This window comes from Nannobrachium achirus (genome assembly GCF_963921795.1).
Source record: "Nannobrachium achirus genome assembly, chromosome: 18".
Taxonomy (NCBI): Eukaryota; Metazoa; Chordata; class Actinopteri; order Myctophiformes; family Myctophidae; genus Nannobrachium; species Nannobrachium achirus.
Window position 1 is genome coordinate 20,928,261 of NC_137825.1, and position 21,045 is coordinate 20,949,305.

The 21,045-nt window shown below is 43.7% G+C and overlaps 1 protein-coding gene across 2 annotated transcripts in view; it reads right to left on the reverse strand.

Annotated features, from left to right (window-relative positions):
* LOC308303669 (disks large homolog 5-like) overlaps positions 1-21,045 on the reverse strand; it is a 72,376-nt gene that overhangs the window by 36,203 nt on the left and 15,128 nt on the right. The window contains exons 2-9 of one of the 2 annotated variants that reach the window (XM_080748117.1): positions 20,076-20,144; positions 17,222-17,390; positions 14,610-14,753; positions 11,550-11,733; positions 8,310-8,569; positions 7,496-7,808; positions 5,839-6,069; positions 427-611 (exon numbers count right to left, since the gene is read on the reverse strand). In XM_080748117.1, coding sequence (XP_080604243.1) covers positions 427-611; positions 5,839-6,069; positions 7,496-7,808; positions 8,310-8,569; positions 11,550-11,733; positions 14,610-14,753; positions 17,222-17,390; positions 20,076-20,144 — 1,555 coding nt within the window. Of the gene's footprint in view, positions 1-426; positions 612-5,838; positions 6,070-7,495; positions 7,809-8,309; positions 8,570-11,549; positions 11,734-14,609; positions 14,754-17,221; positions 17,391-20,075; positions 20,145-21,045 lie in introns of those variants that run through there. The other variant, XM_080748116.1, reaches the window with a different exon arrangement.

A 21,045-nucleotide genomic window follows, 5' to 3' on the forward strand; every position in this document is an offset into this window, starting at 1 on the left:
ACCACTTGAACCCCAGCATGCCTTTTCTGGGGGGAAGGTTCACCAAAAATAGCCGATCTACAAGCTCACAACGTGTCACAACGTGTCACAACGTGTCACAACGTGACGCGTTGTGAGCTTGTAGATCTGCTATTTTTGGTGAAGAGAGTTGTCGTAGATGGAAAAAGAACTCATCAAGTACAGTGCAAATCAGGTCTGTTTTACTAAGCATAATGAAGTGATATTGATGTAGTGATATTGATGAATTCCAAATATTATCAAATTATCTCGCGGCACCCCTGGACTGGCATCACAGCACCCCAGGGTGCCCTGTCACCCACTTTGAAAACCCCTGGTATATGGCATATGCAAGTTCCTGCAGGTCGGCTATTTTCGGTGCCGACCCGATGCGCAAACCAAAGCAGCAAACCACGAGGCATTATTTACCGTATGCTCTCCCTCTCCTGGACGATCTTGTCCCTCTCCTGGAAGGCCCAGTCCCGCCGGCACTTGGCCACCTCGGCCTCCTGCGAGGCCTCCTTCAGCTCCTGGGAGATGGCCTCGTACTGCTTCCTCAGCCCCTCCATCTCCTTGTTGGCCCGCTCCATGTCCAGCGTGGCGCAGTCCTGTTTCTGTGGGCGGAGAGGTGGAGGAGAGCATGTAGAGGTTGGAGGGATGGGACCATTATGACAATGACATATTAAGAATACAGGGGTCTTCAAGGTTTTCAGGCCAAGGACCCCTACGTTGAGAGAGAGATGAAGCAGGGAGGGACCCCCACAACCTTTTCATAGATTCCATATAGTTTCATCGTTTGACAGCAGCAATCATCAGTGTATTTTGGATTCATGTCAATTTGTGTCTTCGGATATTTAAACACTTGAACCGTCAATACTTATAAAACTTGACCTTTCACTCTGTACTTAGTCTGCTCTTTTCCCCCTCTACACCAAACCTCTTTGCCGAAAATAGCCGATCTGCTATTTTTGGCTAAAGTTCTCAGAATATGGGTGCTAGGGTTCAAGTGGTTAATATAAAAAAGGAGAAAAAAAGGTTCCTATCACTCAAAGATTTGGAAGACCTCCTGTAGTAACTCTGAAGACCCTCTAGGGATCCCGGACCCCCTGCTGAAGACCCCTGTGTTAAGATTATTGTGATAAAAGAAATTGCGATTTATGATATTATCGCGATAATCAAAATATGCCTGATACTCTTAAAATGCCACTTTTATCAACCACTTGAACTCCTGCATCCATATTTTGGGGCAGAATCTACAAGCTCACCACGCATCGCAACGTGTGGTGAGCTTGGTGATCGGCTATTTTTTGGCAAAGAGATTTGGTAGAGTGAAAAAGACTATCAAGTATGTTTACAGGTGTGTTTTACCAATTGTAGAGGGTTTACGTTGATCAAAGGTGAATTGATACCATTGTATGACGACGGATGACAATTTCACAATATATAAAAATCTCTGCGATACGATTATTGTGAGTGCTTTCCAAACCAGCAACAACAAGATAGCCATGTTTATCACATAATGTGGATCATACATCACTACAGTCATTGTAAGTAATTTCTTTTCACACACACACACACACACACACACACACACACACACACACACACACACACACACACACACACACACACACACACACACACACACACACACACACACACACACACACACACACACACACACACACACACACACACACACACACACACACACACACAGGGAGAGCTGATTATGAAAAGACCAGGATGACTGAAAAGGGATTTGGATTCGTAAAGGATTAGATATTACAAAAAATATATATTACATTATTATTATATTTCTCTACAAGCTCAGAAACCGTTAGTCCTCCGTGATTAACAACTGAGTCATATTGCAGCATGAGTAATGTCCAGGGCTAAATCAATTCAATTAGATTTGCCGTTTTAATGCGGACAGGTTTAATTATCCCCTTCAGAGGCAGCACATTCCGTTTAGCTGTCGAGCAGAAACCTTGCATCTCCATATTTGGACTTTTTCCATGTAAATTAAAGCCTTACTTCGTAATACAACTAACTGCAAGCTCACATCGGCTATTTTCTCTATTTCATATACATATTTTTATAACGAAAAAAAGGAACGTTCAGGACATACAAGCTTTCTTCCCGACAGCAGTGATAATTTTTTATTGTGCCTCGCTCTCTTGTCTCACAGACAGAAGAGGCCAGTTTGCCGCTTAACGCTGTTAATTTCCTAATGCAGCGATCCTCCGGTCTCCAGCCGGCCAGAGCGGACAGCCCATTACTTTCCTCTGGAAACAGATGTCTGCGCACTAATGTACCGCGTAGTGGCTGACTGGTGGTGGAAGAAGAAGTACTCGGCTATTGGACTTGTAAGTAGAAACACCACAGGGTAATAAAATGCTCTGTTACAAGTAAAAAGTCCTTGCATTCGCTTAAACCAAAGCACACGAGTTATCAGCATCAAAATATACTCGAACTAGCAAACGTGAAAGCACTCGTTATGCAGGCCTTTACAGAATCATATACAGTATATTAGGTTATTGGACAACAATTATAGACTAGAGATAATGTTCCTACGAAACAGTGTGGGCTCACTCGTACTATATTCTGCAGCGTGCTGTCATGTGAAACTCAACCAATACTCCAGCTAACACCACTCCCAGATTTTCCGCACCTCATTGGCTAAAGGCCCTGCCTTTGTATTGTCTGCGACGGAACTCACACGACGGAACTCACTCTATAAATAATGAAGATAACAAACTGGTCTCGCCTTTCAGGCGAGCCCACAATAATTAACCACATAAGCCCTATTTTATACTTTGCCTATTTTCCATAGCTACTTTCATTCATAATAGATGAATAACTAATGATCTGCACCTGTAAAGCAGCTAGTAACTAAAGCTAGTTAGTATAGAGGTAAAGTACACATCAAAGTTGTACTCGGAGGCTGACTAGTGGTACGTGCTGCTGCTGGTGAATAGCATGGTGGGAAGGGCTGGTGAAAAGCCAGCAGCTGTGAGAGGTTACCCTCCCTTTTTCCCGATATGAGACGGGATGAAGGGATTAACTGGTCAGTGGAGAAAATTAATCAATCCCCTCCGTTGGTAGTGAGTCTAGTGACACATCTGTCTGTCTGGCAGCCAACCAGTAGGACTGTCACCATCATGACATTTTACTTTGACTAGTGCAGGGGTCTTCAACAAAGGGTCCGGGACCCCTAGGGGGTCCTCAGAGTTACTAAAGGGGGTCCTCCAAATCTTTGTGTGATAGAAAGTTTTTTCTCCTTTTTTATATTAACCACTTGAACCCTATAGTGTCCTTATTCTGAGAACTTTAGGCAAAAATATCAGATCTACAAACTCACAACACTGCGAGACGTTGTGAGTTAGTAGATCGTCTATTTTAGGCAGAGTTCGAGTTATGTGGGAGCCAGTGGGGTCTTAGCTCCCATAGTTAAAGTCTGGGACCCCATAGTCAACAACCCCTTTTGGGGTCTCTTTTTTTCTAAGTGTGTTTTTTTTTTTTTTTTTTTTTTTTTTTCGTTTTTTTTTTTTTTTTTATGTTCCATTGGAAGAATTTATATTATTTATGTTAACTAGATATACTAAATAAACATGTTAGACAGTAAGACTGAACAATGACATCACACCGTTTAATCCTACTATTAATTTTATTATTATAAATCAGGCGCATTTAATGTGGGGTGTGAGTCTTCCTTTACCGTCCGGGTTATAACACACTCGCTGCAATGGTTCCTACCTTTCTGGATGCAGACCTACCCAGCTGCGTGGTCTCGCCATGGCCTGGGCATAGGCTAAGCTAGGAACCACTGCATCGAGTCTTTGCACTTCTAGCCACGGCCCGGACGGCAAAGGAAGGCGGACACGCCGGAGAGCAACAAAACAACCAAACAAAACAACGCTGTCTTAGCAAGACCATACCCGAGGGAAGTAGGGGTGCTGGGGGTGCGGCCGCACCCCCTCCCCCACGTCCCACCGCACCCCCTAAAGGGGGGTTGGGGGGGAAAATATTGCCGATCGGCAAGTAGAGGCTCTGACATCAGTGGCGTGAAGTAGGAGCTATTGGCTACTTCTATTTCCAGTACAATTTCAAAATAAACATGTGTTGAATGATCGAGTGTATAGACAAAAAAAAAAAAGAAAGGCTCTTGTTTTGAAATGTGCTTCTGGGCACTGTTCAGAGAGGAAATGGCTTTCAAAGGACTTCCCTTTTAACTTGTCTGAACGTCTGTCTCTCCGTGCGTAACTGATGCGTCATGGACTCGGTGGATTATAACAATACGGCCATAAAGGAATATACAGAACACCAAGACAACACAACCTAGGCTATGAAGGGATTAAACATCGCCCTCTGCTAGCCCTGGCGTCCTCACTGGTGAGTCGTGGGCTCGTGGCTATAGACTTGTAATGATGAATGAATGCTATGTTATGCTGCTGTGCTGCCTGGCTAGGCTAACGTTTGGGCTAGCTAGTGGCTAATGGCTATGGTGTACCAGAACCATCGCCAATGAAGCCTGGGTTTCCGAGGCTAGCTGTTTCCTAACACTGGGGTCTGGACCGATGTGGCGGACACGTTGTATGGGTCACAACGCACTGAACACAGTGCGAAGCAACTCGTTGTGAGCTTGTACATCTGCTATTTTCACTACTTGTTTGGTACAAGGTAGTAATGTCTCTTGGTTCACGGGCTAAAAAGTTTGGGAACCATCATACTTGCTGTTGTAGACAGGTTCACGGGCTAAAATGTTTGCTTGCTGTTGTAGACAGTGGTGTAAAGTAACTAAGTAGATTAACTGAAAAGCTCTGGGAACTGAATGATTTTATGAAACTGGCACTTGTTGTCTGACTGTTGGTACCAAGAAATCCAGACTATATACCAAAAATACCTGATTTAATATGATTTAATATAGGAAAATACTCGTTTTAGCCGACTTTATACCCGAAAAATAGGTCCCCCATAACTATGGGGGCCACCCCCATAACTATGGGGGCCCTATTTTTCGGCGGCGCCTTAGGCGCCGCTAGAGGGACCCCATAGCTCTCGGAGTATAACTCGAACTCTGATTTTAGGCAAAGAGGTTTGGTGTAGAGGGGGAAAAAAGAAAGTATGAGTGAAAGGTCAAGTTTAATAACTATTGACAGTTCAAGTGGTTAAATATCTGAAAACACAAATTGACATGAAAATACACGATGATTGTGCTGTCAAACAATGAAACTAGATGGAATCTATGATACGGTTGTGGGGGTCCCCGCTTCATCTCTCTCTCAACTAAGGGGTCCTTGGCCTGAAAAAGTTGAACACCCCTGGACTATTAAGTGTCTATTAACTATTAACTATTTGTGTTTGTTGTTGCTGTTGTGTACAAGGAAGGTTTATTTGCACAGCACATTTCAAGAGGGCAATTCAAAGTGCTTCACATAAAACATTAAGACAGCAAAATAAACACATTAGGAAAGGGCATTTTAATAATAATTAAAATGCCCTTTCCTAATGATGAGAATAAAATTACAGACGAAGAAGAATGATGATGATTGTTCTTTTTGATTATCTCAATAAAAGGCAGCAGCAAAAACGTTTTTTAGCTTTTAGGGGAAAAAGAGCAGACTAAGTTACGTATTGACGGTTAAAGTGGTTAAATATCTGAAAACACAAATTGACATGAATCCAAAATACACTGATGATTGTGCTGTCAAACAATGAAACTATATATAATCTATGAAGAAGTTGTGGGGATCCCTGCTTCATCTCTCTCTCTCAACTAAGGGGTCCTTGGCCTGAAAACGTTGAAGACCCTTCCTTGCCCTACACTCGGGCACCAACCTGTCTGGCCTGGTAGTACTCTCGCAGCAGCTGGTCCCTCTGGATGATGGCCTCGGTCCTCTCCTTGCGGGCCACGTCGCGCTCCTCGCGGACCATCTCCAGGTCCTTGCTGGCCTGGCTCAGCTCCTTCTGGGCCTCCGCCTTGTCCTTCACCTCGTGGCAGTACTTCTCCAGCAGCTCGTTCTTCTCGCAGATGGCCCTGTCCCGGTCCACCAGCGCTGAGCCCAGCTCCTGTTTTTAGGAAGGGACAGTAATCGTTATTATCGAATTTATTGTGAAATCATCCTCTGGATCAATTCACCTTTACCATTTAAACCCTCTATAATTGGTAAAACTGGCCTGGAAGTAACGTATTTTTTCACTCTCTACCAAATACTGTATCTTTGTTGCGCCATGTTGTGAGCTTGTAGATCGGGAGAGAGGGCGAGATCATTTAGCGACCTACAACCGGGTCGCAACGTGGTCGGTAGTGTTCAGCGACCGGGTCGCTAAATCGACCGACTGGGACGCTAAAACCACCGACCGGGACGCTAAAACCACCGACCGGGACGCTAAAACCACCGACCGGGACGCTAAATCCACCGACCGGGTAGGTAAATCCACCGACCGGTGGTCTCTTATCCACCGACCACCGGGCTACTAACCCTAACCCTAACCCTAACCCTCACCCTAAACCTAACCTCAGTAGGCTAACCTGCCGACGCAACCTCCCGACCGGGTCGCTAAATCACCGACCGTGCCGCTAAAGCAAGTGACCGGGTCCCTAAATCGACCGACTAGGGCGCAAAATCTTCCGACCGGGTCACTAGATGTACCAACCGGGTCGCTAAATCTACCGACCTAAAACTGCAGGCAGGTCGGTAGATTTAGCGACCGGGTCGGTCGATTTAGCGGCGCGGTCGGTGATTTAGCGACCCGGTCACTCGATTTAGCGACCCGGTCGCTCTATTTTGCGACCCGGTCGCTGAAAACTACCGACCACGTTGCGACCCGGTTGTAGGTCGCTAAATGATCTCGCTCTTACTGTAGATCGGCTATGTTTGAAGTCTTATTGCTATATGTTTCATTGTGAAGGACCCCCAAAATGATATGTATTTGGCCACTCAAAATATTTAGTTCCAGGGACATCCCAGAAGCAAAATTTGAGTTACAAATGTTCGCTTAAAAAATACATACCGTATTTTCCGGACTATAAGGCGCACTTAAAAGCCTTCAATTTTATCAAAAAACTATAGTGCGCCTTATAGTCCAGTGCGCCTTATATATGGATCATTCATTGACATTGACATTCCCTTTAGCACAGCTCCATCTGTTTGATGCATAACGCAACGGTATCGTCTATTATGTGCGCCTTATAGTCAGGTGCGCCTTATATATGAAAACAGTTTGAAAATAGACCATTCATTGACAGTGCGCCTTATAGTCAGGTGCGCCTTATAGTCCAGAAAATACTGTATATTCAAAGATTCTCATGACTTTTCAAAAATAGCAGATCTACAAGCCCGCTGTGAGCTTGTATATCTGCTATTTTTCAATAGCTAAAGTATAATAAATAAATAAGGCCCCTCCACCTTGGGCCCTAGTAACTCAGTCCCACTCCCCCCCCCCCCCCCCCCCTCCTTGCTCCTCCCGGCATGCACCAGGTTGCATGGTTTACCTGCCGCAGAGCCTCCAGCTCCTCGCCGGCCACGCGCCTCTCCGAGGACGTGTTCTTCAGCCTGGCCTCGGCCGCCTCCAGGCCCGTCTGCAGCTTGTCCACCTCCTTGATCACCTGGTCCCGCTCGCTCATGATCAGCCGGTACTCGTTGAACACCGAGTCGCGCTCCTCCTTGTACTTCTCGCAGTCCTTGGCCGCCTTGAGCTGCTGGGTCTTGAGGCGCGTGGCCTCCGACTGCAGCCGCTCCATCTCACGCTGCAGCTCCTTGTTCTGCGACGCTGCCTTGGACAGCTCCTGCTGCGTGGAGTCGAACCTGGTGGTGCAACAGAGTACAGACTAGTCTAGGCTAAATTGACCCATACAAGTCTGTAACTCTACACTGTCAAAGTTAAGGGGAGACCTTGGAATTTTAAAGTTTAGTCTACATGCCCTACGCAGGGGTTAGCATTTTCAGAGTAATTCAGAGTCAGACCATGTCCCAATATGTGATATATGTCCCAATATTTGGGGTTGTTTCCCTGAAGTTCTGAACTGCCTTCACTGAATGTGTGTGTGCCAATCCATACTTAATTTTATAGAAGTATCTTCTGAAGTTCTGTTGTATTCTATGTTAGTCTGGCCAATTCAAATACTCATATCTTGAAATTATAACTGCTTCTTAGTTTGGAGATCACTTGCCTAGCGTTTTGACTCCTACACCGCGGATCTGCACTGATCTCAGAAACAGCCCCTATGGAATCCTCAAGACTGAAATCAGTCCCCCCAGGACTGAGAACTGTAACCCCTGCCTACAGTACGTGCTCCACAGCCTCACCTCCTGGCCGAGGAGGAGTACTGCTGCTGGAAGTGGATGGCGGCGTCCCGCTGCTGCAGCAGCACGTCCGCCTGCTTCTGCAGCCGCCGGCTCTCCTCGTCCTGGCGCTCCAGGCGCGACAGGTCGGCGCCGTGCGCCGCCGTCTGCTCGTTGTAGCGCTGCCGCAGGGCCTCGTAGTCCCTCTTCAGCGCCTCCAGCTGGTCAACGGCCGCGTCGTAGAGGCCGCCGAGCGCCGCGTCCGACGAGCCCTCCCGCATCACCTAGATCACATTTAAATCTGTGTCACTTAAGATTTTAACCACTTTAAACTTTATTTGATGCTTTAACTATTACTGCCATTTCTTCTTTTTTTTTCTTTGAATATTTTTGACCTGATTGTCTATAAATGTCTTCTAAATCCTTCTTCTAAATCAGTGGTTCTCAAACTTTTTCATGTCAAGGACCCCCAAAAATGTATTTTGCCGCGGACCCCCAACTCAACATAATGTTGTGCCAGGGACCACCCAGAAGCAAATATTTGAATTACAAATGTTCGCTTTTAAAAAGATTTAAACACTTGCAAAAAAAAGAAAGATCACGATTTTTCAAAAATAGCTGGGATGGGACGATAATCATTACAGCACATGGGCTTGTAGGGTAACATCATCACAATAAAGATCTAGTTTGGATTGACATCGCCGGGCTAATTTGAATCTCAATTTGAATGCCAACGCAATGGTATAGTAGTTTACCTAACGCTGTTATAAACTCATAAACACTCCTGTTCAGACAATGAGGCAAGCTTCCCTGCCAGCCTTATCAAAATTCCATTTAGACATTCCCCATGTAAGCTACTAGAGGGTCGCGGCCCTTCGGGCCGCTCACATCTAGTTAAAAAAAAAAAAAAAAATTAAAAAAGGAAAAAAAAAGAAAAAAAAAAAAAAAAAAAGGAAAAAAAAAGTTAAAAAAAAAAAGTTAAAAAAAAAAAAAAAAAATTGGGGGGGGGGGGGAACTATTGTGGCGGAACTATTGTGGCGGAACTATTGTGGCGGAACTATTGTGCCGCAGCACGTTTCCGGTCGGACATATTTGACGGCCGGACGCAGTAGGTGTTGATGCCTTTCTGTTGTTGTTGGAAATGAGTGGAGTTGTTGGCACATCCCCCTCCCTGTGCCTGGGGGAGTGTTGGAATGTTGCTGCAGGCCCCATAGCCTGGGGGGATGGGTGTGGGAGCCAATGAAGGGCGGTCACCATGGCGACGGGGGGCGAATTGGGCTGGCTTGGCTTCAAGCATGTCCGTTTTGTGGAGGCTTCATGTCCGTGCTTGAAGAGGCTTCATGTCCGTACTTGAAGTGGGCGTGGCCTCTAAGCCACTTGTAAATATAAGATAAGATGGCAAACATTTAATGAGCTGACCTTCTTGAGTTTAACACATTCTATTTCAAGAAAAAGCTTTCTATATCCCATTCAGATTGTGGAAAAAATAAAAAATGTTATTCTAAAAAAAATATATAATAATCATGTTTCTATATACATAGAAATATCTAAAAATGACACAGATGCTTTCCCGGATTGAAAGGTATAACAACGTGTAGGCTTTCTAGGTCTAAATGGGTTAATGTAGCAGAGAATGCATTCTGCACAGCAGCAAACGCTACAACTAGGCTAAGTTCTAACTTGATGTGAGGTGATCCTGATAATGGTCAGGGTCGTTTGTCTACAATTTCAGAGAATTCCTTATACATGGAGACATGACTGAGACCAGTCTGCCTTAACTGATGTCTACGAATAAACTAGTGGTAAAGAGAGGCTAAATTAACTAATTTATTGAGAGTTCACAAGCTTAAACCTATGTTAAGCATGAGGGCCGTCACTTCTCAGACAGAGACTCTGGGTCATCTGGGTGCAAAAAAGAATTACTAAAGTCTAGACAGCACAGTGTTTTCTTCTGTCTATACATTATTAAGTCTTTATATAAGCAGTGGCTACACAGACGTGTGTAGTAGGGAGAAATTAATTGGCATAAACGACACAATTAGGAGGGAAAAAAAGAAAGAAAAGGGGCCCTCTTAATATTTTTTTCTAAATACTTGTTTCTAAACTTTCTTAACTGTTCTGCTGCTGTTGACGACGCTCACCGTCATTGAAAGGGTTAATACCATGGCGCCGTTGACGGTGAGGACTGTCAATCTTACTGTATATACAGTAAAGATATTATTACTTACTGTACGTCGCTCCGGTCCCGCCCGCATCGGTAATGTCCGCGATTTGTTTACAACGCACGTCGAGCGTGCACGCGAAGTGAAGCTCCTCCATAGTAAATCCATTGAGAGGCCCATAAAGACACTTCAATAACTCATAAAAGACATTTGTATACAAAGAGGGGTCTCCACTCTGCACACTCTAGACTCGGGATGGGCGCAGCCATGTTTCCCTTCTGGACCCACACTGTCATGTGACTAGATGACGTAATCGTTGCCGTCAAGTGATAATCCAAAAAACAAAAACAACCCCCTTCCAGCCCTTCAAAATAATAGCGGCGGCCTATGGAGGAAACGGCGTGGCACCGAGGCACCAAGCAAACCTTCAGATTAAGAGGCAGTAGTTGTGTTAAAGGACAACTTTGTTTTTTTACAACAAGGGTTCATATTTTAGATTGTAATTAGAGAAAAGTGAGTGTTAAAATGTTTTCATTTGCTTCGTTCTATTGTTTTATTGCATTTACCGTGCTAAAATGTGGGGCATGCGCACAAGTGGCTAAATATGTCTTTTTAGACACAATAAGCCAGCAGTTTCTTTATTGCTATTTACAGTAACACGTCTAGCCCCCATAAGTCACATCCAACCATGAAAGTTTGCGTTGTATCCTGGGAATGGGCTTATTCTGTATAAAATTACATATTTAGCCACTTGCACGCATGCCCTCAACCATTGAAATAAGAATCTCTAAAACAATAGAATAAAAGAATAAAAACAGTCATAACAGTCATCTTTTATATTCTTTAATTACAATCTAAAATATGAACCCTTGATGTAAAAAAACTAAAGTTGTCCTTTAATTAGACAATTTGTACGGAGTACTGCACCTCAGATTTACGCGGTCCTTGAAATTAAAGTTTGAGAACCACTGACTGACTTGAGTGAAATAGACCGCTTCATCCAAATGTGATGGAACCGATTCCGGTCGCTCAACGTTGGACCCAACGTTCGTCCAATTCATGGATCATCCCAACCCCAACCCCTGGTGGTCCTCATCATCACCTGCTGCTGCAGCATCCTCATGTCGGCCACCTCTCTCTGGTCGTCGTCGTGCAGCCTCCTCAGCTCCTCGCAGGCCTGCTTGGCGTGGTTGTGCTCCCTGGCCAGCTGCATGTTGTCCTGCCTCATGGCCTCCAGCTCCTCCTTCAGCCCCGCCTGCTCGCTCAGCTGCCGACTGTGCAGGGTGCTGTGGACAGGCAGGGAGGGATGGATGGGATACCATTATTGTAGACCAGGGTTCCCCAATTAGTTTTCCCCACGGGCCGAATTATGTCTAGGGTACCAAGCCGAGGGCCACAACATTGCAGGGGGCGACGGCGGTGTTCCCGCTACTCCAGCGACTGCGACAGTTTTCGTCGTTGTCGGGTGAAAATCTTGTAAGTCCAAAACCATTCGTTTTGCATTTATCATTTTAAAAATGATTTAAACTATAGTGAAAACAGCCGATCTACAAGCACACAACGCCTTGCGGGTGCGAGGCGTTGTGTGCTTGTAGATCTGCTGTTTTCACTACTTTTGTGCGACGGCCTTGGATGATGAAGCAGGGCTTTACTTTGCGAAAGAACATACAAATTTGGAGATGCAAGCTTTCCACCTGACAACGACGATATACCAGTGTTGTTGCTGCTCTTATACCACCATTATTACTGGGGTTGCTTGCTGTGGGGCAGACAGTAGCCCCCCGTGGGCCGCAAATTGCCCGCGGGCCGCCTATTGGGGAACCCTGTTGTAGACCAAAGAAACTGCTCCAGAAACGACTGCCCCTATTCCAGTGGTTCTCAACCTTTTCAGGCTGGCTGTGACCCCCAAGATAATCGTATTTTTACTGGGGACCCCCACACCCTGACGAGCACTAAGAGTTGAGGAATTACATTTTTTCTAACACGGTTCTATTGTGAAAAGAGCCGATCTACATGCTTTGCTCACAACGCCTCGCAACTATTTTCACAATTTCTGTCTCTAATATTTGACAATTTGGACCATGTTTAATTTGTCATCTTAGAGGTATTAAAAAGTCCTTCAATTGTTCATTAAGCTTCTATACACTTAAACCTTATGTTGGTTTGTTTACTGTTGAGTGAGAAAACAATGTTGCACGTTAAGTTAATCATCTGGGGACCCCCCAACATAATATGGGGACTCCCTTGGGCGTCCCGACCCACAGGTTGAGAACCACTACCCTATTCTACTAGCATGCTACAACTCCCTGCTTGACTCAAGGTCTAATCTCAGTGATGCCCAGACGACATGAACTGCATTGCTGCTGTCAGTGGCGCTGCAACGGTAAAAACATGATCTCAATACTGCTTAACTGATAACTTACTGCAGGGGTCTTTAACGTTTTCAGGCCAAGGACCCCTTAGCTGAGAGAGAGATGAAGCAGGGACCCCCACAACCTGTTCATAGATTCCATATAGTTTCATTGTTTGACAGCACGATCATCAGTGTATTTTGGATTCATGTCAATTTGTGTTTTCAGATATTTAACCACTTGAACCGTCAATAGGCCTACTTAATAAACTTGACCTTTCACCCTGTACTTGGTCTGCTCTTTTCCCCCTCTGCACCAAAGCTCTTTGACGAAAATAGCCGATCTACAAGCTCACAACGCCTCGCGCTGCGAGGCGTTGTGAGCTGTGTAGATCGGCTATTTTTGGCTAAAGTTCTCAGAATATGGACACTAGGCTTCAAGTGGTTGATATAAAAAAGGAGAAAAAAACTTTCTGTAGTAACTCTGAGGACCCCCTAGGGGTCCATTAATCCTTGTTGAAGACCCATGGCTTAACTGATAACTTACTGTATAACTGTAAAACCATTATAGAGATGGATTATTATGTTATGACTGCTTTCCTACAGGCTAACAGGCTTGTGGGTGTAAGTAGTGATTTATGGTACATTACATAAATGACTTCCACTCACCACCACTTACCCCGGGAAATTATGGGTGCAAGATCTGCTATTTTGACGATTTCTGCACGACAAGTCGACAAGTGTAAAATCGGGCTTAGGAGGTAAATTGATTAATTGTCGATGTTATTATATCATTTTTGATTATCATTCAATTAATCTAAAAAGCCAGAGGCAAACGTGGTAGCAGTAAATAAAGGCCTTGTTTCTGATGCACACAATCAGAGGGAGAGGCTTAAACGTGGCGATAATCCCTCATCAGTCTGTTTGCATTGAGGCCAGCTGTTGGTTCCTACGCCAGTTGTTCTCAAAACGTGTTCAATGTCAAGGACCCCCAAAATGATGTGTTAAACACTTTAACCCCATTTTTATACTTCAGATATTCCAAGTCGGACGGTCGGAAAGCTCTTGAGATACATTCACGAACAATAGACGGACATACAGACAGATATAATGAGCGTTTATAGTACGAGACACACTGTCTCATCTCATATATATATTTATATGAAATCTAATCTTCTTTTATTAAGATAAGATGAGGGATTTGATGGCTTAACTGAGAGGCATTTGGACATCCACAACGGCTTCACTCCTAGCACGCACACAGATCACACACACACACACACACACACACACACACACACACACACACACACACACACACACACACACACACACACACACACACACACACACACACACACACACACACACACACACACACACACACACACACACACAGATAGCATTTGTTTTTTAGGTTTTTAGAATCCTTTTTCTTTTTTTTTCTTTACTGATTATATTGTTTTTTAGATTGATATTGATATGCAATTGTTATAATGTTGTTGATGTTCTGACATGTTATCTTGTTTATTATAGTGATGTATTATCTGCTTATTGTAAATCGCTTTGGATTAAAAGCATCTGCTAAATGCCTAAACTGTAAACTGTAAAGATAGACATGCACAGACACACACAACTTCCTTTGTTGCAGTCTGTTGCTGCGAACGTGTCATGCAAACGCAGCAGCTTAAAACGACCCCGCAGGCATGATTTGTGTGGAACAAACATGCAAACCCCAAAAGCTGCGTCAGCCGCTGAAACATTGATGAGGCTCGGGCCGGGGCGGCGGCAGCGGTGGCGGTCGGTACTCACTGGTAGAAGTCGGCCTTCTTGACGGCGTCCTCGCAGCGCTTCAGCGTGCTGCTGTGCTGCGACTGCAGGCACTGCAGGTCCGCCATGGCCTTCATGCACTGCAGCTTCAGACGCTCGTAGTCGTGGCCCGCCTTGGAGTTGGGTCTACACAGAGCACACACAGAGGAAGATGAATCAATGTTTGACATTTTTTATCTCTATATCGCAGGGGTCTTCAACAGGGGTTCCGGGACCCCTAGGGGGTCCCCAGAGTTACTACAGGGGGTCCTCCAAATCTTTGAGTGATAGAAACTTTTTTTCTCCTTTTTTTATAATAAACACTTGAACCCTAGCATCCATATTCTGAGAACTTTTGCCTAAAATAGCAGATCTACAAGCTCACCGTTGTGAGCTTGTAGATTGGCTATTTTCGGCAAAGAGCTTTGGTGCAGAGGGGAAAAAGAGCAGACTAAGTACAGAGTGAAAGGTCAAGTTTATTAAGTATTGACGGTTCAAGTGGTTAAATATCTGAAAACACAAATTGACATGAATCCAAAATGACACTGACAATTGTGCTGTCAAACAATGAAACGATACGAAATCTATGAAAAGGTTATGGGGGTCCCTGGCTCCCTGCTTCATCTGTCTCTCAACTAAGGGGTCCTCAGCCTAAAAACGTTGAAGACCACTGCTCTATCGTAATTGTCGGGTGGAAACCTTCCCAAAACCTTCCCCTTTTTGTTATTTTAAAAACTATTTAAAATAACAGTATTTGGTTTACTTTAGGGTGCATTCAGAAAGAAATGCTCAGTGTAGTGAGTGCAGTGGTCGGTGATGTTGTAGAGTGCATTCAGTGTGGCTTATTTACGAACGACCAGTTAAGAAGCAGCTGTGCCCTTTTTCAGTCTGAAACTATGACGAAAAATGTTTGTCGACTGCGTTTTTTTCACTGACGAAAACAAAATAAAAACAAAATAAAAACTAAGCTGTGATGACTAAAACTAAGACTAAATATATTGACAATTTCGTCAACAAAATAAAAACTAGACTAAAACTTTAGGGAGGGACTGGTAGAGAAGAGAGTCATTTTATGTTTGGTTGCTCTCAGGTGTCTGCGACGCGTTGTGAGCTTGTAGATCTGCTATTTTCAGCACGCAACCAAGTGTAAAACCAGTCATTACGATGCCATCAAGGCCTGCCAAAATACATTAGTTGACTAAATCAACTGTAGATTTAGTCGCCTAAAATCTTATGATATTTAGTCGACTAAAACTAGACTAAAACTAAAACTTTTCAGGTGACTAAATCTTGACTAAAACTAAATGACATTTTTATTCAAGAGACTATGACTAAAACTAAATCAAAATTTGATGTAAAAAACAACACTGGTCGGTTAGTGCGTGCACTGAGCACACCGGGTCGAAGGACAACGCAGTGAACGCACCGAGTGCACCGAATAAAAGAACAAACAGATGGCACACCAGTGCGCTGAGTGCGCATTTTCGAACGCACCCTTAAGTCAACTCGACCTTGACCTTGGGGAGTCACATGTGAAGAAGAGGGGGTCTTGGTGTAAGTGAGATAAAAGCATAGCGTGTTGCGCCGTTGGGAACGCTGTGTTACAGTAAGTGGTGTGTCATTAAAGTTGCATGCTATACCCCCTGTGTTACGGGGTTGAGCATTACTTGCAAAGCACTTCGCGGCAAGTAACCTACTCTGGTTGCTTCGAGTTCTTTTTTTTGTGTGCGAAGGGCAGTGGCGGACAGAAAAGAAAGTACATGTAGTGCTGTACTGAAATATATTCTTTAGTAGGGTCTTCAACAGGGGGTCCCCAGAGTTACTACAGGGGGACCTCCAAATCTTTGTGGGATAGAAACTCTTTTTTTTCTCATTTTTTATATTAACCAATTGAATCCCTAGCATCCATATTTGGAGAACTTTGGCCATAAATAGCCAAAGTTATCTTCGCGGAGTGAGCTTGTAGATGTTTTTTGGCAAAGAGATTTGGTAGAGAGTGGAAAAAAAGACAATAAAGTATGTTATTTCCAGGTCCGTTTTACCAATTGTTTGGTAAAACCGAGGGTTTAAACGGTACCATATATGCAGCTCTGCAAATAAAAGGTGAATTGATTCCAGTGCATGACGGACTTGACGGAGGATAATTTCACGACACATTTAAATCTCCACGATACAATTATTGTGAGAGTTTTTTATTTATTTTTATAGCGATAAATGATAACGCTTATCGTCCAGTCCCTAACTGAAACATTTCTTAGGACAGTGGTTCTCAACCTTTTCAGGCCGTGATCTCCAAAATAATCATATATTAACTGGGGACCCCCCACCCTGACGAGCACTAAGAGTTGAGGCATTACATTTTATATAACATAGTTCAGTTGTGAAAATAGCAGATCACAACGCCTCGCAACGGTGAGCATGTAGATCAGCTATTTTCACAATTTGGCCAATGTTTCATTGTAATTTTAGAGGTGTTAAAAAGTCCTTAAATTGTCACTTTAGAAATGTGCATAATGTATACCCTCTATAAACGTAAACTTTAAATAAAAATAATTTGGGGACGCCCCTGTGGGTCCAGACCCACAGGTTGAGAAACACTGTCTCAGGACACCGACCTGCAGTCGTCGAAGGTGGTTCCGGGCGAGGAGAGGGCCAGCCTCTTGCGCAGCTCGTCCCTCTCGCGGGTCACCTGCCGCAGCTGGAACAGCAGCGTGTCCATCTTCTCGTTGACCTGGTGGCCCTCCATGTGGGCGGGGGGAGGGGACGAGGCTTGACCCGAGGTACCTGCGGGTGTCAGCATGTCACTGATGGCATGGGCTTACTACTCATGAGGGTTCAACACTATGTCACTGATGGCATGGGCTACTCAAGGTTCTAATGTGTGAGGGGGCTGTGTATTTTCAATTCCTTTTTTTTTCAATTTTTTTTTCCAAAAAATAAAAGAAGAAAGTAATTGAAACATCACAGCCCCTTTCACAAAATAGAAGGACAATATCCGTCACCAGAACCAATGCTGTGTGTTGTCATTGAGACTAACATGGTTAAAATTAAGTTTTTTGCATCAGAGTCCTGTTCACTTTTGCAATGGACTGCGCCAGTGTCAAGTCCCTCACCCTGAGAATGACAGGTCTGGTGTGTGTGTGTGTGTGTGTGTGTGTGTGTGTGTGTGTGTGTGTGTGTGTGTGTGTGTGTGTGTGTGTGTGTGTGTGTGTGTGTGTGTGTGTGTGTGTGGAAGGGGGGGTTCTAAATCCTTTTCACATCCGTGTAATCACTTGCACGTGCTCAAGAGGCTAAACCTGGAGCCACAGTCAAGCAGCGGTGTAAAGGAACTAAGTAAATCTAGGGGGAGCCTAGTATCATTTCGTGCAATTGATGAAGAGGAACTTCGTAAAACCATATCGCAAATGACATCGTCTTCTTGCTCGCTGGATGCAATACCCACGCCGTTTCTTAAAGAGGTTGTAGACTGTGTTATTGAAGATATCCTAAAAATAGTAAACAGCTCTATACAATCAGGTGTCTTTCCAGACTCACTGAAAACGGCTGTAGTTAAACCCTTACTCAAAAAACCCAACCTTGACCCGTCCGTGCTGGATAATTATCGACCCATCTCTAATTTGCCTTTTCTGGGCAAGGTCCTAGAAAAAATTATCTTTCATCAATTGGATGTGTTTCTGCAGAACAATAAGGTGCACAACAAATTCCAATCCGGCTTCAGGAAAGGACACAGCACAGAAACTGCACTTTTAAAAGTTATTAATGATCTTAGGGTGGCTGCTGATAACAAAGATGTGTCCGTTCTCCTACTGCTGGACCAATCGGCGGCTTTTGACACAATTGACCATACAATTCTAATACAACGTCTCGAACACTGGGTAGGACTGTCAGGTACAGCTCTGTCCTGGTTTTGCTCTTATCTGACAGGCAGAAGCTACTCTGTTAATCTAGCTGACTTCGAGTCAAACAAACACAACATCTGCTCTGGTATTCCACAGGGCTCGATTCTTGGTCCTTTATTATTCTCCCTCTATATACTGCCGCTGGGAGAACTTATTTCCGCTCACGGTGTGAATTTCCATTTCTATGCTGATGACACCCAGTTGTACCTTTCGGTGGCTACGGACGACCCCTGTGCTCTAGACCCATTGCTGACGTGCGTGTCCAGCATAAAATGCTGGATGAGTGAGAACTTTCTCAAGCTAAATGAGGACAAGACAGAAGTTCTCATAATAGGTTCTACTGCCCAGAGAGAATCAATAATAAATAGACTTGGTAACCTGGCTAAAGAAAATAACACCTCTGTTAAGAACCTGGGGGTGATCATTGATGCTGAATTAAATTTTAATACACACATTAATCATGTCACGAAGATTGCCTTCTTTCACCTTAGAAATATTGCGCGAATTAGAGCCTATCTGTCGCTGAACGATGCAAAAACGCTGATCCACGCTTTTGTCTTCTCTCGGCTTGATTACTGCAACGCACTTCTCTCTGGTCTGCCAAAGAAAACAACTGACAGATTACAACTTGTTCAAAATGCAGCAGCCAGAGTTTTAACAAAAACTAAGATAAGAGAACATATTACTCCAGTTTTAGCGTCGCTACACTGGCTCCCGGTTGTTTTTAGGATTGATTTTAAAATTCTTTTACTTGTTTATAAAGCTCTAAATGGTCTGGCACCTTCGTACCTCTATAACTGCCTGCATAGATATGTTCCAACCCGCCCACTCAGGTCCTCTAGTGCAGACCTACTTGAGGTGCCAACAATGACATATAAAAAATATGGTGAAGCAGCTTTCTGCTTCTATGGACCGACAGCTTGGAATAAACTACCACTACACCTAAGACAGGCAGCCTCGGTGGATAGCTTTAAAGCACAGCTCAAGACCTATTTCTTTACTCTTGCTTTTAGCTAAATTTTTTAATCCCTATGCTGCTATTGACGTCCGCACGGCTCTGAAATTGTTCTTCAATGTTCTATGCTTTTATTTTTTCTTGCTTTATTGTAATCATTTTACTTATCTCTTTTTTATGTATTTTTTATTTCTATTTTACTTTTTCTCTGTTAAGCACGTGTGCTTCATTTTATGCTCTGTAAAGCACTTTGAGCTGCATTTCATGTCATGAAAGGTGCTATACAAATAAAGTTTTATTATTATTATTATTATTAAGTACTGTACTTAAGTACAGCTTTGAGGTATTTGTATTTACTTGAGTATTTACAAATTCCAATACTTTTACTCAAGTACATTTTGAATACTTGTAACAGAGTATTTCTATATTGCAGTATTGATACTTTCACTTAAGTAAGAAATTTGAGTACTTTTCCTCCACTGCAGTCGAGTATAAATATGTTCACTGATAGCATGCAACCATCAACCTCTTTATCGGCAAGTAAAAAACACATTTCTTTGATGGTCCGATAATGTAATCCATACCGTCCACATAAACCACGAGCGCTGGACTCACCTAAGCTGCTGAGGGAGCTGCTGCTTTCAGAGTCCGACGGCATCGTGGACAAGACGCTGTAGGTGGACCCTGGAAGGGAGACAAAAACGTCAAGAGTCAGTCCAAGTTAGGGCTGTCATGATTATGACATTTTACATGACAATTAATTGTCACTGAACTAATTGCGATTAACGATTTAATTGTGTTTTTGTCGTTGACAAATACATTTCTGTTAGGATTTTAGGCTTTGAAGTTGCACATGGTAGATATGACACATAACCTAAATACACAAAGATATTACTGACATATTTGACAACTTTATACTTAAAAAAGAACATTGATAGTGGAAATAGCCGATTTACAAGCTCACAATGCCTAAGTGGTATGCGCCTGGACCAGTACATTGCAGTATCAATACTGCAATGTAGAAACGGCTGTTACAAGTAAAAGTCCGTAAATTCAACATTTACTTGAGTAAAAGTAAAGATTTATCAGAATCCAAATGTATGTACAGCACTACCGAAAGTAGAAAGTACTCATTTTGCAGAAGCAGAATGTCCCGTTTCACAAGTTTTCAAATGTATAAAGATCTTGAGAAAAGAGCTTGTAGATCAGCCATTAACCAGTAACTCAAGTTTTCAAATAATTGTAGTGGAGTAAAAGTACAATATGGCCCTCTGAGATGTAGTGGAGTAGAAGTACAGAAAATGGAAATACTCCGGCAAAGTAAAAAGTACCTCAACAACACTGTACGGTACTTGAGCAAACGTACTTGTAAGTTACTTAACACCACTGTGATGCTTGCTACGGATCCTGCATCATAGATGCGGAGATGAGTATCTTCCAGTATTGTGTTGGACATCAAGGCCTGGCGGCTTGGGTTACATTTCAGGGGATTTATTCAAAAGGAGACCCGGGTCGGATAGGAATAATAAGTTGGGACTTTCCCCAACTTCAGATGACAGCCCTGTGGGCCTGACGGCACAGTGTG